General features: G+C 52.5%; 2 protein-coding genes across 6 annotated transcripts in view; one reads left to right on the top strand and one right to left on the bottom strand.

Moving 5' to 3' along the window:
• ELF4 (E74 like ETS transcription factor 4) overlaps window positions 1-5,712 on the top strand; it is a 34,734-nt gene extending 29,022 nt beyond the window's left edge. For all 5 annotated transcript variants that reach the window (XM_037821414.1, XM_037821410.1, XM_037821411.1 and 2 more), the window contains 4 exons: window positions 826-909; window positions 1,000-1,192; window positions 1,849-2,223; window positions 3,124-5,712. In XM_037821414.1, coding sequence (XP_037677342.1) covers window positions 826-909; window positions 1,000-1,192; window positions 1,849-2,223; window positions 3,124-3,928 — 1,457 coding nt within the window. In that variant the 3' untranslated portion in view covers window positions 3,929-5,712. The remainder of the gene's footprint in view (window positions 1-825; window positions 910-999; window positions 1,193-1,848; window positions 2,224-3,123) is intronic.
• Window positions 5,713-12,425: 6,713 nt separating this feature from the next.
• Window positions 12,426-16,965, bottom strand: part of BCORL1 (BCL6 corepressor like 1) — a 65,445-nt gene continuing 60,905 nt past the window's right edge. Inside the window, 2 exon segments of the mRNA XM_037821773.1 lie at window positions 12,426-12,856; window positions 16,239-16,392. Of these exon segments, the coding sequence (XP_037677701.1) occupies window positions 12,574-12,856; window positions 16,239-16,392 (437 nt within the window). The 3' untranslated portion in view covers window positions 12,426-12,573.

Raw genomic sequence — 16,965 nt, 5'->3', positions numbered from 1 at the left:
TGGAGGATCAGGGAGACCATAAGGGGGGAGTGAGCCAAGGGTCACAGAACCATTAGGATTAGGAGGACAGTGCTCTGGTAGATGGGGATGTACCAAAAGGCTTCCCTTCTGTAAAACCTGTTTCTCCACCACTGACCTGCCAGAAGCCTGCCATTTTTCTCCCACCCCCACCCCTGCCCACTCCTGTCTGCTCAGTTTATACAAGAGCTCCTCCAGAAAGGCAGAGAATGCCCACGGGTTGACTCCTTGGCTGGGAATCCAGGCACCAGGCTTGAACCCCAGGCCTGTCCCTGGACCTCTGGTGGCCTCTGACTATAAAAGACCAGTCATGCCATGTGCTTATCTTCCTTCTTTGAAGCTTAGGCAGCTTATAGAATTGAGGCCATATATGGGAGAGGACTTTGGGCTTTCCCAGGCTCCGGTGTTATTGATTTACTCAGGTAATGGCTGGTTGAGCCTGCCCTGTCAGCATGGCAACTAAAACCCCAGTACCACACACTTGCCTGCACAACAGTCACACTTTAGGCTGCCTTTTCATTTCAGACATTCTTGTAGGTGGGTTATAGTCTTACCAAGGTGACAGATTGGCAAGCACTTCGTTTCCCCACATCGTTGCTGTGCTTTGGGGTCAGAATGACAGTGGGCCACTGGTAGCTGGGGCTGTGGAGGGTGGTCCTGGGCCTCCAGCCCTGGTGACTTGACACCTCCTTGACCACAGTCTCACACCCAACTCCGTGAGCTCCTGGGCCTTCTCTCTTGGGAGCCTGACCCTGAGCACTCACCACGGTGTCAACCTCATCTCGCTCTCCCACCTTCCCCTCACAGTCCGGAAGACAAAGGGCAACCGAAGTACCTCACCTGTCACTGACCCCAGCATCCCCATTCGGAAAAAATCTAAGGATGGCAAAGGTATGGCTGGAAGTGAGGTGAGGTGGGGCGGGAGCCCTTTCCCAGCCTCCCGGGTATCCAGGCTGTCCCTCACTGCCGGCTCGTCTGCAGGCAGCACCATCTACCTATGGGAGTTCCTCCTGGCCCTTCTGCAAGACAGAAACACCTGTCCCAAGTACATCAAGTGGACCCAGCGTGAGAAAGGCATCTTCAAGCTGGTGGACTCCAAAGCTGTGTCCAAGCTGTGGGGGAAACAGAAAAACAAGCCTGACATGAACTATGAGACAATGGGGCGGGCACTGAGGTAATTGCTACTGGGGCACTGAATCTCTATCCCAGGAGAGTCACCAAGCTCTTCCTTATCTCCACGGAGTCTCTCCTGCTTCCAAGGAGACCTGATTCATCCTTTGAGGACATGGGTCACATAAGTCTCCCATTCTCTTGCTGCTCAGCCATGGACCTCTGGGAGGGAAAACCCCCTTTCTCTGGCATCTCTATCCTAGCCTTTCTTCTTTATAGCAGGAAGAGCGTTTTAGGACCTCCATTTCCAAAAAGGGCTTTTTTCATGTTCTGCAGGCCACAGACCTGAGGAGACAGGCTTGAGTTGCCCCGAGTCGGTCTCTCACGCTGGGAGATTCCAGAAATGCCTGCCATCCATCCCCTCACTCATTTCTCCATCCCTCATTTACCCCCTGTACTCTGCCCCAAAGCAGGGTGAGAAAGGTTAGCATTTAAAAACCTTTTCCCTAGATCCTTTGAGCCTTCAGGAGATCTCAGGGATTTCATAAAAGCCTTCTGAGTCCAAGACTTGGCCTTACCCCTTCCCTTGGCCTTGGGCTCCCATCTGGCTCCCCTGCCAGCCTCAGCCTCATCTTCCCCCACCTGGGAGGGTGGTGTGGCGGGGGGGCCCTCCCCACTCAGTCCCCAGCTAACCCCCACTCCCTGACACTTTTCCCCCAGATATTACTACCAAAGAGGCATCCTTGCCAAAGTGGAAGGGCAGAGGCTGGTGTACCAGTTTAAGGAGATGCCCAAGGATCTGGTGGTAATTGAAGATGAGGATGAGAGAAGCGAAGCCACTGCAGCATCTCCTCAGGCCTCCACCTCCTCAACTTCCTCCATCGCCTCCACCCGCCGAGCCAGCTCCAGGGTCTCGTCCAGAGCTGCCACCCAAGGCAAAGGCAGCTCTTCCTGGGAGAAGCCAAAGATTCAGCATGTTGGTCTACAGCCATCTGCAAGTTTGGAATTGGGACTGTCTCTAGATGAGACCCCCACTACTTCTGCTGTGCTTGTCTCTCCACCAGAGAGCCAAGTCAAACTCACCAAAGCCATGAGGTAAGGACACCAAAGAGATTACAATTCTTGCCAAAGTACCTCGTTTTGGGGGTCAGTCTTAAACCTTTGCAAAGTTCCCCTGAATTTCTGGTTTCATGGCATCCTTACAGAATGCCTGGGAAGCCAGTAGGGGCACTTATTGGTAGGATTCTGATTGCACGAAAGGAAAAGTGACTTACCCAAGGCCACACAACTGAGGCAGAGCCCGTACTTGACCTGAGGAGGGGGGCTTCTGCTGCCAGGGGAGGCTGTTCCTGTTACCCCTGAGTGCCCCCCCCCCACCCGCAAGCAGCTACCAGGGGCCTCCCCATCTGGGTCCATCTCCCCAAGCCTCCTTCCCTCCAGAAAAGAGGCCAACAGACAATGTTACAGAGGCATCTGCTCTGCCTTCTTCAGGACCTCAAGGCCACCCAGCAAGCCCTCACTATTTTTTGTCCATGCTGAAGAGGTCTCCAATTTCCCCTGAAAAGGTTGGACTTCTGGGTTATGTGCATGTAGCTCTCACTACTCTGAAGTGGGTCACTGAGATGCTCTTCTGAGGAGGAGAGGCAAGAGCTCTAGAAAAATTTAGAAAGCCTAGCTTTGAGTCCCTGCTCTACTGCTTACTAGCTGTGTGATCTTGGGCAAGTTACATAACTTCTCTGGGCCTCTCCTTCCTCAAGGTGTAAAATCAGATTATTATTCTTAATAAAGTCGTGGGCTATTTTGAGGATTGAGTGAAATGCTGCAAGCAAATCACTCGAAATGAGTTCTGGCCTCTACTAAGCACTCAGTAAATGTTAACTGAAGCACCAACAAGCAAACAAAATGCCTTCAGCTCCGTTCCTCTTGTGCCCTCCTTCCTAGTCAGTTGGAGGATACCTCCTCCCTTAACCAAATCTGTTTCCTGTCTCTTCTCAGTACTCCTTCAGTGCCCAGCAACATCCACCTAGGAGTGGCCCCTGTGGGGTCGGGCTCGGCCTTGACCCTGCAGACAATCCCGCTGACCACGGTGCTGACCAACAGGCCTCCTGCCAGTACTACTGCTTCAACCCAGCTTGTTCTCCAGAGCGTTCCACCTGCTTCGACCTTCAAGGACACCTTCACCTTGCAGGCCTCCTTCCCCCTGAACACCAGTTTCCAAGAGGGCCAGGGGGCAGCACCAGGGGCTCCGCTGATTCTCAGTGGCTTGCCCCAACTTCTGGCTGGGGCCAACCGTCCAGCCAATCCAGCACTGCCCTCGGTCACGGGCGCTGGACCAGCAGGGCCCAGCTCTCAGCCCCCCGGGACTGTCATTGCTGCTTTCATCCGGACTTCCGGCGCCACAGCCACCCCTGGGGTCAAGGAGGGGCCACTCAGGTCCTCCTCCTATGTGCAGGGCATGGTGACTGGGGCCCCCATGGAGGGGCTGCTAGTTCCTGAAGAGACCCTGAGGGAGCTCCTGAGAGATCAGGCTCATCTTCAGCCACTTCCAACCCAGGTGGTTTCAAAGGGTTCCCAGAATCAGAGCCTTATGGGGAACCAGACTTTCTCTCCACCCAGCCGCCCCACTGTTGGGCTGACCCCAGTGGCTGAACTTGAGCTCTCCTCAGGCTCAGGGTCCCTGCTTATGGCTGAGCCTAGCGTGACCACATCCGGGAGCCTGCTGACCAGATCCCCAACTCCAGCCCCCTTTTCTCCATTCAACCCAACTTCCCTCATTAAGATGGAGCCCCATGACATATAGACGAAGGGGTCAGGGAGAGTGTGATCCATCAGGCAAAGTTGAGTACCACTTTGATATGGACTTCCTGTAGTAGAGACTGACTTGAGTACCCCGCCCTTAAATCTCAGGTGGTTGTCAAAGCACCTGACCCCCAGCCTCCGCCCCCTGCCAAGCATCACCATGGCCAAGCTCTGCCCAGTCTGACCATCCCTAGTGTCAGACCATGGCCTTCAAGAGCACCTGGAGATACGCTCTTGTCAGGACAAATGGGCTGACTTGGTGAGCGAGGGCAAATCTCCGGAGAAGTTTGTGGCCAGGGGGAGGTTTGTGGCCAGGGCTGGTGCAGGGGCTTAGTGAGAAGAGTCCTTTTGCCTGGCTGTGTCTCACTATGTACATTCCCTACACAGGGAATTCGCTATCCCACATGTGAATATCTCTGTATGTATTTGTGTGTATTTGTGGGTTTCTTTCTTAGTTTCTTCATGGAGAACGGGGTGTAGCTGTGAGGTCTTCAAGGGTGTGTCTCTCCGCGGGTCAGCCACAGAGATGGGCGTTTATTTTTCAAGGGAAAGCATTATCGAATTTCCTTTGTACAAGCCAAGATTCAGTTGCTCTGAGACTATAGGGTTGGATCCCCAAATCTGGAGAGATATCACAGAGCTGGAACCGGTACAGGGTAAGAGAGGTTTCATGAGAGTGTTTGTTGAGGACACAGAGAAAGCTGAGTGGGATAAAATCATGAAGAGAGAGGAAGGGACTCAGTCCTTGGCAGCAACCCCCACAGGCTAGACTGAAGTACTCTTCCTGGAGTTTGCCTCATCGCCCACCACTGTCACCATGCCAACAGGCTGGAAGCTTGGCCACCCCAGAGTGCTTTGCTGAAGGGTTTAGGCAGGGGCCAAGTGCCGTTCAAGAGTCAGACCCAGCCACAAAAAGTCCCCAACCAGGGCTGAATTCACTAATTGCTTGTGCCTAGGACTTGGGCTCTTTCTGTAGCACCGGCCCTATGCAGGACTTAGATCCTTCACTGGCACTCTGGCCTCCATCCCTGGTCCTGGGTTCCCTCTCAATGTATCCCCCTTGCCCCTGATGTTTTCCAGCTGTTAAGTGTTGCTGGGGATAATCGTGTAATGGGGCCACCTCCATTCCTGCTCTCTCATGAGTGCTACACCGTCCCTCTGCTCGTCTCCTAGGTGTGCTAACCCACTCCCACAGTGGCAACAGCAGACCTTGAGTGATGGCAGACCTTGCCCTTCACTTCCAACTTTCGCACCTCACTCCCATTCCCCCTACACCAAAAAGACAGGAGCCATCAGTCGTGTGCTCCCATGGGGCCTCTCCTGTCTACACTGCTCCTTGCTTCTCCCTTTCCTCTTTCTGAGAAGGGTTAACCCATTCTCTATTAAAGTCAACCCCGTGGCCTAGCACCTGGGTCCCCTCTCCTCACCCCTCTCTGAATTAGCCTGTCCCTCTCCTGCCTAGTGTCTTCGCCTGGCAAGGCTACGAAGTCAGCCTCGGAACACATCTTCCTGGTGAATTTGGTTAGTGTGAATTAGCACCTCAGGACCTTTGCTATGTCCTCGGTGTAAAACCATTCACTTGACCCAACTACCTCCCCTGGTTGCTCTCTTTTTCTCCCTCCAGTCGCTGCCATGTCAACTATTGTCCTCTCCCATTCTCTTCTTTTCCACCCTGCCTCCAACTCGGGAGGGAACTAGATACGGTTGTGTAAGTACATTTACTACACATTTCTAGCAGTTGGCATTAAAGTGTCTTTTTCTAATAAAATCAGTTCATTATGACAATTTCCTGGTGGTTAAAAGTAAAGCATCTCTAGAAAGGGCTCACCTTATAAAAATTTGGATAAGGGAGCACCATGTGGATTAGGGGTGGCCCTGCCCCCTCCTGAAATCTGGTTTTTGCCCACCCTTCACCCCACCCCACCCTGGAACGCCACAGAAACTCATCATCTAAAGGTCATCAATACCCTCATGGTCAAATCGAATGGCGGTTCCACAGTTGTCTCTGTGAGCCCTCAGAGCACGTGACACTACTTCCTATCCCCTCCCACACACTAGCCTGGCTGCTCCACTGCCCTTTCTTTCTGCCCATGCTGGTACCTCATCTGTCACTTGAAGTAGGGGTGCTCCTCAGGGGTTTTGTCCATTCTTGTGACTCCAGCTGGGCCCCTTGGGGATGAGTCCTAGATCTAGAACCCCAGCCAGCCCCTACTTTCCTAACCTCCTGGCTCATGTTGCTACTGGCCTGTTGGACATTTCCATCCGGATGTCTGTCAGCCCCTCCAAGATAACCCCTCCAGCAAAAATGGATTTCTGTATCCTTTCCACACATATAAAAAGAACCTCTCCAAAACATGACTTGCTTATTTCTGTTAACGGTGCCACCATTTTCCCAATCTAAGCCAGCTGATGGTTGCCTTCACTTGGCCCTGTCCCCTTTCTCCACCTCCAAAATGTGGCTGGGCATTAACTCTTTAGCTGCTGGATCATGAGGCAGTTCAGGTATCCTGGAGGAGGGGTAGGGGAGCGCTTGGAGGGCTCCAGGGCAGTGGTCCAGAAGTATTTCAAGCTTAGCATCAGCCCTGCCTTCAAAGACCCAAGTCCTTGGCCTGCCGTTCCAGGCCCTTTACCATTCGCTCCTAACTGCCTTCCCCAGTAGTCTCTCTCACTGCTCCCCCACCTGAATGTACTGTTCCAGTCAAACCGTTGGCTTCGCTGGCCTTTGAACATGCCTAGTGCTTTCCCACCTCTGTGTTTTGGCTTTACTTGGTTCTGCGCCACAAAAATGCTCTTTTGTACCAATCCCTCTAACACTGACTAAATCGTACCCATCCTTCAAGACTCAATTCATGGAAGCTGCCTCCCCAGACCAGGCCAGCCATGAGCTCTTTATTTTGAAGAGTGCTTAGCAACTGGTCATGAACAGCCTGTGACATCTCCTCTAACCCCAAACTGTTACTTAGACCTTTAATGACCTGTGCCTATTTAGTCTCCCCATTAGTGTGTGGCCTCTTGAAATGTCAGGTCAGGCTCTGTATCACCCACAGAATAGGGTGTACTATGAAGCATGTGGTGAGCATCAACCAACAGTTACTGACTGAGCTGGTGGGAGATAGGGAACCAAACTTTGCGGTAGGTGACCTCTGACCTCCCACCCATACAGGCACGCCCCCCAGGTGATCCACTGCCAAGGGCCTGCCCTCCCTTGTGCAGTGCCCTCATGGAACCTCCCCCCATTTCCGCCTTAGCACCCTAAGATCTGTTACTACCTTGAACATCCTCTGCACCTAAAGAAACTTCTGTCTGGTTTCTTTCCTATGCAAGGTGTTAAACGAGTTAATCTGATAAATTAACCTGTGCTGATAGAGTTCCGGGAGAGGGCTATAGAAGAACCACTGGTGACAGGTTCATTTGAACAGGGCACCTGTTCAACATCCCTAACTTGGCCATGGCTTAGTGGAGTCAAGGGACCCTGATCCCCCCCGCTGCTGGCTGATGTATGACTCCCTCCTCTGGGCTCCCAGGGCACTTTGTGTATACCTCTTAGTGTAGCACTCAGCACATGGTAGTTCCTTAACTATTTGTTCGGGTATGTTTCCCCTCCGATAGACTGTGAGCTCCTTAAGGACAGGGACTGTGTGTTAGTCACTGATGGAGCCCCAGCTCCTAGGACAGTGCCTTGCACACAGTTGGTGCTCAATAAATGTTTGTTGAAAGAAAAAAAGAATGTCTGAATGCCTTGAATCATGGGGACTTCAGCCTTATACTATGGCAGGCAAGAGGGGAGACAACCCGTACTTGGGGCCACGGCAGCTTTCTGACCCCTCAAAGGTAACACTACAGGCAGCTATTTCATCTGTTCATGTCTCTAGCCACCTCCTGACAACAGATCCCACGAAGAGCCCAGGGCTGCTTCCAGTGCCTCGCTGTCACCAGGAGCCGCAGGCAGGCAACTCCTGAGCTACCCCCCACCACCACCCCCCCATTGCTGTCTCCTTCCAGGGGCCACCTCACCACTACTTCCTCAGCCCTGGGCAGGACTGGAGTGGTGGAAATGTCAGGTCTGGCGGGAGGGGCAGGACAAGAAGTTATTCTGACAACCAAAGGCTTTTCCGACCCCTCCACGTATTCTAAAAGAGGCCAAGCCGCTGGATCCGGGGTGAGTGAGCTCATTCCCCTCCGGGCTGCTCCCAGGGCTGGGGGGCCAAGCCGGGCGGGAAGGGGAGGCGGCGTTCAGCAGGTGGCGCTGTCGAGCTGGCGCTGGCGGGCGGGCAGCTCGGCGGAGCCCAGCTAGGGAGGGACGGCCGAGGCGGGGCCTACCGCTCTCGGCGGAGGCAGCCGCGGCCGGCATTCCTTCCGTCCGTCCGTCGTGCATCCGCGCCCCCAACTGTCCACCAAAGGCTCGGGTCCCACCACCAACGCCTTCTATTGCTCCGGAGCTTCGAACTTTACCCCCTCCCTCCCCCCCCCTCCACTTTCTGGGGGCAATTTAGCAGTCGACCGGGCGCCCTCTCCCCATTGGCCAGTCGCGCCGGCCCCGCCCCCCTCCCCAGGGCCCCTGGCCCCGCCTCCCGGCCCAGCAGGTGAGCACGCGGCGAGCCCAGCCCTCCACGCCGCCGCAGCTGCTGCTCCTGGTGCCGTGGAACTGAGCCCGCAGCCGCTGCGCCCCGCTGAAGGACGCACGACTCTGCCCGCCTCTCCGCCCCCGCCTGCCTTAGGTACTTGTGGGGGCGCCGCTTTCTACCTTGAAATCGGAGAGGGATCGAAGTGCAAGTGATGTCCGTTCGCCAGCGGAGGGCCCGGATCGCTCGCTGCGTGAGCCCGAGCTCTGGAGGGCGTCCGTGCCCAGCACCCCTCGCGGTGGACGCCCCTACTCTGGGGAACACGTGGAGCCCCGGCCCGCCCCGCTTCGGGGTCCAAAAGGCCTGGGGACTTTGTGACGCCCCCTAGCAGCTGAAGAGGCTTTTGCGGGAGACCCGAGTCTCCCTAACACACGCACGCGTGCGCGCGCACACACACCCCACCCCATATGCCCATGGCTGTCCACGGCTCCCCCAAAGACCATCACCCATTCCTTTGGGGTTATTCTGGCTTTATCCAGATCCTCCCCCTCCTAAGTTAAATGGAAACCCTTATAGTACCTCTACCCCCCCCCCAGTCTATCCTCTCTTCCGACTCTCAAGGAATTAAAGAATATAGATGGCTCCTCTCCTTTTTCTCTGCCTGCCCCACCCCCAACTCGTTTTTATGTTTTGATGAATCAAAACAAACAAAAACTCTCTGTGCTCTATCACTACCCAGTTTAAAGTTTCCCCACGGTTCCCATCACCTAAGGCAACAGGCCAAGCCATGCTCCTTGGCACGGCCTGTCCTTCTCCCCTCCCCCCACACCTGTCCCTTCCAGCTGCAACACTGAAGTGGGTCACAGCTTCCTGCACATCCTAGGCTTTTCTTTGTCCCCAAGGGTTTGCTGGGACTGTCCCCTCCATTCAAACATTCTCCCCTGCCACCCCGATTTCCTACTTTTCTACTTATTTAAGTATCCGCCAGGCATCCCCTCTCCCAGGAAGTCTTTCCTGAGCACTTCAGCCCCCTTGCCCAGGCTAGCTTGAGGCCCATCCCTTTGAGCTCCCATAGGCAGCTATTCTAGAGGGCCTTGGGATCAGAAGTGGAGAGGGGAAGGCCAGTGAGGGACATTAATGCTGTGGCTCAAAGGGGATGATGCCCCACCTTGGGGCAGAAAGAGCCACATCTGGGTTGAGGCTGGATCCTGGGGCTTGAGCAAAGAGAGCAGCTGAAGTTTACTCCCGGGGATGGCTGCACTCCAGCCGGCGCCAGACACACCGATTCCCTCACCCATACACTCTTTGCACAGGGCTCCCCCAAGAGTTAAACCACAGTGGGAGGCCCCAAGAACATAGCTTAAGAGGTGCTAGCATTCAGAAGAAATCATAGCTTCTACCACTATTTTTCAGAATCGGGAGGGAACGTTGTAAGATCCTTGGTCAGCACCTTCCCTTCACACTAGCTGGATCTTAGGAGACCAAGAACCACGGAAGGCCTACTCGGTGAGCGGGTGGGCAGAGGAGAAGCTTTGCTCAGATCTGCCAGACACAGTAGTGAGGGTAACAGCGAGAGCGTGCAGCCAGCTGCCGACTTGGGTGGCTGGGGACAGGAAAGAGAGCCAGCAGACAGGTGATTTTCTTGATTTTCTTGTGGCTCATTCCCACAGCCACCAGCCCTGTCCAAAAGGAGGGCTCCTCTCCTGCTTGTCTTCCCCTCTTGCTGCTGAAGGGAGCCATCACAACTCTGACTGGGTTGCCAGAATCCTGTCACTCTTATGGAAAAAAAAGGAATGCAGGCACGCACCCCCACCCTCAAACCAACAGGACCTAAGCCAGAGAGACTGAATTTACCCGGCCAGCTCACCTCCCAGGACTTGCCCCGGCCTTTCCTTTTCCTTCCAGATCTTGACCCAGTGACCCAAATCTTCACTAGCCACAGCATCTTGCCCTCATTCATTCTACCCCTCAGGATCCAAAACGGCAAAGCAGGATCGGGGTTTTTCCCATTTCCTCCAGCTGGATGCTCATCTTCGTCAGCCACTGCAAAGCCACGAAAAGCCATGAAGGGCAGAAGGCTGAAAAGAGAGACAGGAGACAGAAGCCCTGACACAGATTTTTTGGTATGCAAATGTTTTTGACTCCACAGTCTGTTGCTTAAAATGAAACATAAATGGCAGCCAGAATACACACCCTAATGCAAAAAAAGTAAAGGCAAATATAAAATAAACCACATAATACCCCAAACAAAACCAAAAAATCCAAATGCAAAACCCCTCAACTTTATATATATATATATGTATATATATATTTTTTTTTCCAAAAAGGGAGAACAACTGTTCAAAACCAACTGGGCAGTATGGTGGGGGTGGGGAGCAGTCCTACAGAAGGGGGCCTAGAACATCCCCCTGGGAACAAAGAACAAACACAATACAAAGAAAATAACCACCAATGCTCCCACATGGGTCAGGAGCCTCCAGAGAACAGATTGTCCCATCCTCAAACTGGCTTTTTTTTTTTCTTTTTTTTTTTTTTTGAAGTCTTTTTTTTTTCCATTTTCTTCTTTTGTTGTTGTTTTAGCACCTGTACAATAAAACTGTACCATCTCCAACCAGAGCCAGCCACAGCGAGGCCCTCCTCCCTTTGGATGGCACATACTCTCTACAAGGATTGTTCGGAAAAATAGCAATTGGTAGAAAAATAAGAACAAGAATGAGAAAGCCAACATCACAGAGGGGGAGGGGCAGGGATTGAGGAAGCAGCCCGAGCTCCTCCCTCTTTTTCTCCCTGAACAAACCCAGGGCTGGAGGGCCCCGGAGGCCAGGAGGGAGGCCTGGCAGGCCGGGCCTCTGGGCAGAAGAGTAAGCCAGGGCTGGAAACAGTCTCTTGCCCTCACCTTGCAAACCGCTGAGGCCTGGATTTCCCATCTGGCAGTCAGTCCCAGAGCCCTCTGCAGATTCCAAAGGAGAATGGGGGGCAGAGGGAAAAAGAGGAGAGGGGTGCTGCAAGTCGGGAAAAGGGGAGAGGTGGAGGGTGAGGGCTGGGAGGAGACAGGCTCCGGTATCTAGAGGGTGAGGCCGAAACGGGCGGCGGGGGTGGGGTTGGGGGGCGGGAAGGCAGGGGTAAAGATGCAGGAACAAACTCATTTGTGCACTGTGAAAGGAGCAGTGATGAGGAAAGCATGAGGAAGGGACAACCTTGCCCCTCAGACCCATTCTCAACTCTCCTTTATTAGAGTAACTCATTAATCTCTCACCCCACAAGCCTCCCCTCCCCAGTAAACACTAATCTCGAGATAGCAGGGTTGCTGCAAAGGGTAGCAGGGGGTGAAATGAGAAAAAACTGGAGGGGGGGGTAGCACCAAAACCTCAGGATTTACCCCCAACCCCCAAGGCCCTGGGCCAGCACCAGCCAGTTTCATTAGTCACACATCCATGTCTCCCCACCCCGCCCCCTCCCCAGTGGGAAAACAGGAGTAAGTTTGTCAGAGGGAGAGAGCAGCTCCAGAGCTTATCAAGAAAGAAACAGAAAGGAGGAGGTGAAGAAAGTCCCTCAATACAAGTTGTCTCAAATCATCACAGTGATACAGACTTACCAGAAACCAATGAAACAATACAAATTAAATACTAATAAAAATAAATACTATGAAAGACAGAAGAACACGGGAACGGAGGGGGCGCTCAGAGATTTGGGCTTTTCTGGTTTCTCCGCAGGACAGGCCGTGGCCACCCAGGGCTCAGGTTTGGTCTTGGTCATACACAGGGAGGCCAGTCCAAAGGACCCCAGCGCCGCCTCCCACCACCCCCAGGACCTCTTGTCCCCAGACGTGGAGTTCAACTTTCCACCCCCATCACCAACCATGACAGCAATGATGACAGGGAGATGAGAACTAATTGTAACCAAAAAAAAAAAAAAAAAAAAAAAAAAATCCAGTCACTAATGCTGGCATTGATAAGGCGGCTTCTTGTTGGTCCATATTATTGCCTCATTCTGCAGTCTGGTGCTCGGTGGGGAAAAGACATGGCAGGTGGGGGCAGGGTGGACTCAGGGGAGAAAGAAGAAAAGGGAGGGGCTGTTTCCCCCGTCAACTGCTCCATGATTGGAATTCCACCTCAGACCCTAGGAGCCGAAGCAGCTCTGGCTCATACCGCACCAGCTCCACAGTCTCAGAGGAGCCTGGGGGGGATCTGTCCTCCAAGCCTCCAGGCCTCTCAGCAGGGGTCAGCAGCTGACTCAAGGCCACCTGCCGGTAAAACTCTGCCTTGGGCAAGGTGGCAATTTCAAAGTGCGGGAATCGAGCCTGAAAGATCCTCGAGGAAAGCTTCAGCCTCTTCAGGACGTCTGTAAAGAGGAACCAGTTGCAGGGCCTGGAAGAGGCAAGAATGGGAGTTAGGGAAGGGGGCTGAGGGGAAGCGTTGGAGGACAGATACGGGGTGGGGGTGGGGGCACTTTGATAAGCCTGAGAAGGCTGGTGCAACCACTGGATTCTAACCTGACCGGTCATTCTCCCATGTGACGTTAGTCCAGTCTGGCTATCCCCCTTCCCACGCTCCGCCCCCCCCCCCCCCGCCCCCACTAAACTATAGGTTTCTTGGGTAGAGGTGAGGCAGATACTTTCTCCGGTCCTCTACACTGCCTGGCCCAGTTTTCAGCTAAATGTGAGCATTCAATCCCTGACTGACCTGTTCCAAAATGAGGGAGAAGGGAGGGAAATGGGGAGCTGGAGCAAGCCTTCCAGAAACTACAGCCCTTAGCAGGCCTTCCCCAGGACTCAGCCTGCACCCCTGTGCCCTGGAGTCTACCATCTTCTGACCCCTGCCAACCCCGTGTGGTTTCCCTTTCCCGTTCTCACTCCTGCTTCCCTTGCCTTCCTGTTCTCCAACATCCCCAGCAGAGGGGGAGCCGTGGAGAAAGGCCTAGACTGCGGGTAATCCAAAAGGCATTTCTCTTTGGCTCTGGAATGCATTAGACAAGTTTTTTCTCTGGCGGCAGCAGAGGCAGCACCATCGTTTCTGCAAGGCCGGAGCTCACATTACAGCGAGTCTGACTTTGCTGAGCACACTCGACTGGGCGGCAGCCTGGGGACAGCTGGGAGGGGTACAGGAGAGGCCAGTCACAGGCCAGGCGCTTGCTCTGGTTAAACCAGGAAGGGGACAATCAAGAATGGCTGCATCCCCAGGTTAGTGGTCCCACATTAACAGGGTTTTCCCTCGATGCCATTCCACTGTCCCAGTTCTAGCCTCCACCACTTCTGGCCTGCACTATATTGCATCAGCCCCCTAACTGGTTTCCTTCAGCCCAGAGTAACTTCTGCATCCCACCCACCCTCATCTGATCCACTAAAAGAAAATCTGACCGTCTCATTCTCTCCCTCAACAATTTTCATTGGATCCCCAGTGCCTCCAGACAAACTCCAAATTCTTTAGCATGATATTACCTAGGACCATCCAAACATCACCCTATCTCGACTTCTTTAGCCAGGTCTCTACCCTACAACCCACCCACCCTGCCAAGTGCCAGTCATTTGATACAAGACTACCCACTGCTTTCTGAACATACCACATACTTGTATGTCTCAGTGCCTTTGCTTGTGCCCTGCCTTCCATCCTTCTCTCCTTTCTGGCCCAGTTCACGTGCCAGGTCATCTGTGAAGCCTTCCCCCCAGTGTAAGTGACTGCTCATCCCATCTTCTTCAGTGTTAGGGCTCTTGGTTTCTACCCCTTTGATAATATGTCTAACAGAGCCCATTTCCGAAAGGACACATAGGAAACTTTAACTGAGGTTCTCTCTGTGATGTTAGGAATGGGGGTTTGGAGTGAAGCAGGACTTTTATTTCACACTTAACACCCTCCTGAACTGTTTGAGTTTTTCACAATAAGCATGTATTACTTTCAAAATAAATCTACTTAGGATATTTTGTCTTTTATTAGTTTATTGTATGCTTGTTTGTCTCCTCCACTCGACAGTGGCTTCTTTGAAGGCCAGAGCTGTGTTCTGGTCATCAGGGTTTGACCAGGCACAGATGCTTAAGAGATGGTGGAATTGAATGTTCTGTACAGCACCTAAAATTTGTACCCAGACCCATAATCCTTATCCCTAAAATGCAACATTTCTTTCAAATGACAGCAAACTCTTGTCATCTCACTTGATCCAGGTATGGAGTGTTTTGTATTAAGAGAAAGGGGCCACAGATCCCATACACTGGAACGACCACTTTCAAAGAATAGAAAAAAAAAAACAACCTTGGAACATGAACACTCCATGGTGATCAGAACTCAATCTTGCTTTGATGATTCAGAAGGCACTTCTGAACCCCACATGGCCACAGAGTCATCAGTCTACACCCCACCCCACCCCCACTTCTCAAAGAACAGAAATTTCCACATCATGCTGCAGCTGTGGGGACGGGCAGATCCAGAATAAGCTCTTGAGGCTGGATTGTCAGGAAAACCAGCTTTGCCAGAACCGAGCTCTCAGTGAAAACATTGAAAAGCTGCCTGCCTCTCAGCAAGAGGTTGCCCCGTGTTGTCCACACCTAAAGCAGACTGCCCTGGTACTTTTTCCGCTGGGGCCCAAGATCCTGTTTCAGAGAAGGAGGTGCTGAATACTTTGGAGGAATTAATTAACTGTGCAATACTATATCCCAGAGGCCCTCCCCCGCCCTCCAGGAATCAGCTTATGCCCAGAAGAATAAGGACCAAAAGCCCCTGAAAGTTGATCCCTACTAGTGTCATCATATAGGCTATTTTTATTCTTATCAGGCCTTGGGGTGGGTGGGTGGGGGAATGCAAAGAAACTGTGGTTAGAGTTGTAAACTGAAGGTCTCACCCTAAAGGTTTCCCAATCCATCTTCCTCCCCTATCACGTGCACTTACTTTCTGCCATTTCACCTTTCTTTCAAGAGGGTCTGATATTTTTAAAATAGGTATCAAAGAAAAATCGTCCTTAAACTTGTCTGTGCAGGTATTTGAAATATGCGAAGATAACTGCTAAGAAGCAAATACTTGATGACACAGGCTAAGAACAAATAAAAGGACCTTCCGTCCAGACATTCTCTTAACCAGCACTTCCATGCATCCACAGTCCAGCGAAAACCAACAAGAACCATGGCCTGCCAGCTGCTGAACCCCCTTCTGAATCATCAAATACAGATTTGATTGGGTTCAGTGTAATGTTAAGTGTCAGGTATACTCTGGTCTCTGAAAATGGGTGATCCCTGTTATAACACACACAGTAATCTGAGATGACAGCATTGACGCCATCATCTTTCCAACATTAAGGCTACAAGAAACCAGGCTGTAGATTACTTAAGGACCCTAGTGACCACACAGCTATGGCAACCATATGTCCCGCTTTTCTAAGAATCTCAGTTTCAAATATTCTGTCTGGCTGTCCCCAGAAACCACAAAAGCGTTCCAGAGATTCCAATAGTTCGCCAGCCTAAATATCTCCCAGATCATCTCTTATACCCAGGAACAGCACAGAAAACCTCCAGGGAGTGAATCTTGGTTTTGGTTCAGGAAATCCATCCAGTTGAGGGACCTAGAGCCCACAGCCTCTATTAAGAACCTAACTAATCTGGGCTGGAAAGTCAGGCTGGCCTTTGTCCTACATTAGCTTTCCTACGCTCCAGTGCTCCATCTCCAGGTCTTCAGCTTCCTCCTGGAGAATCCCACCCTGCCCAGGGAGGTGGGCCAGGGGTTGCCAGGATCCCTGTGCTCAGTCCCCGTAGATAACTCAGACACTTACCCACGGGACACTGACACTTGGAGGTTGTAGCAAGGGAGAAGAGGCTTGTCTGAGAGTTCAAACATGAAATCATCCTCTTCCACATCTTCTCCTTCTTGATCAGAGTTCCCAGGAGGATTACGTAGGAGGTCACAGGCAAATCTGTCTTTTTCCTCTGCAAGGGCAGCACATAGGGAATTAGGACTTAGCTCCCTGTATAAGACTGAAGAAAAGAAATGCTTTGACAAGTGGAAGGGGCATGAAGTTTGGTGATTAGGAGACAACAAACTGGGCCAGGGCCAAGGTGCGCTGATCCCTTGGCTCACAGCTTTGAGATGGCACATGAAAGTCCTGGTTCTGAAAAAAAGGGATTTTGTGGACAGCGAGTCATTATATTCCTTCCTCCTCAACTGGAAAAAGCCAGGTGATGGTGAAGGATGAGCTGCTCAGCTGTTGAAAACGGAAGACTGAAGACACTGTCAGCAGTCAAGGGCTAGATACAGAGGCTTGCCCTTCATTTGCTAAAGCCTTCATCAACTGCCCCACTGTGTGCTGGGATCCCTAGAAGCCCAGAGGGGTCTCAGATGGTTCCCTTTCCCAGCCACATGTCTGGAGGTGGCATGTTTCATTCCATCCCAACCTTCTCCTTCTCCAGCTTCCCTCAGGCTTCGTGGAGGGGGGGCTCTGGCCCAATGGGCAAATGGCAGACAACCACCATAGATGAAGACATGCTTATCTTCCAAGAAAG

The sequence above is a fragment of the Choloepus didactylus genome, chromosome X (genome assembly GCF_015220235.1).
Source record: "Choloepus didactylus isolate mChoDid1 chromosome X, mChoDid1.pri, whole genome shotgun sequence".
NCBI lineage: Eukaryota > Metazoa > Chordata > Mammalia > Pilosa > Megalonychidae > Choloepus > Choloepus didactylus.
Note: the sequence above shows the minus strand (reverse complement) of the source record. Positions and strands in the feature narration are given on the sequence as shown.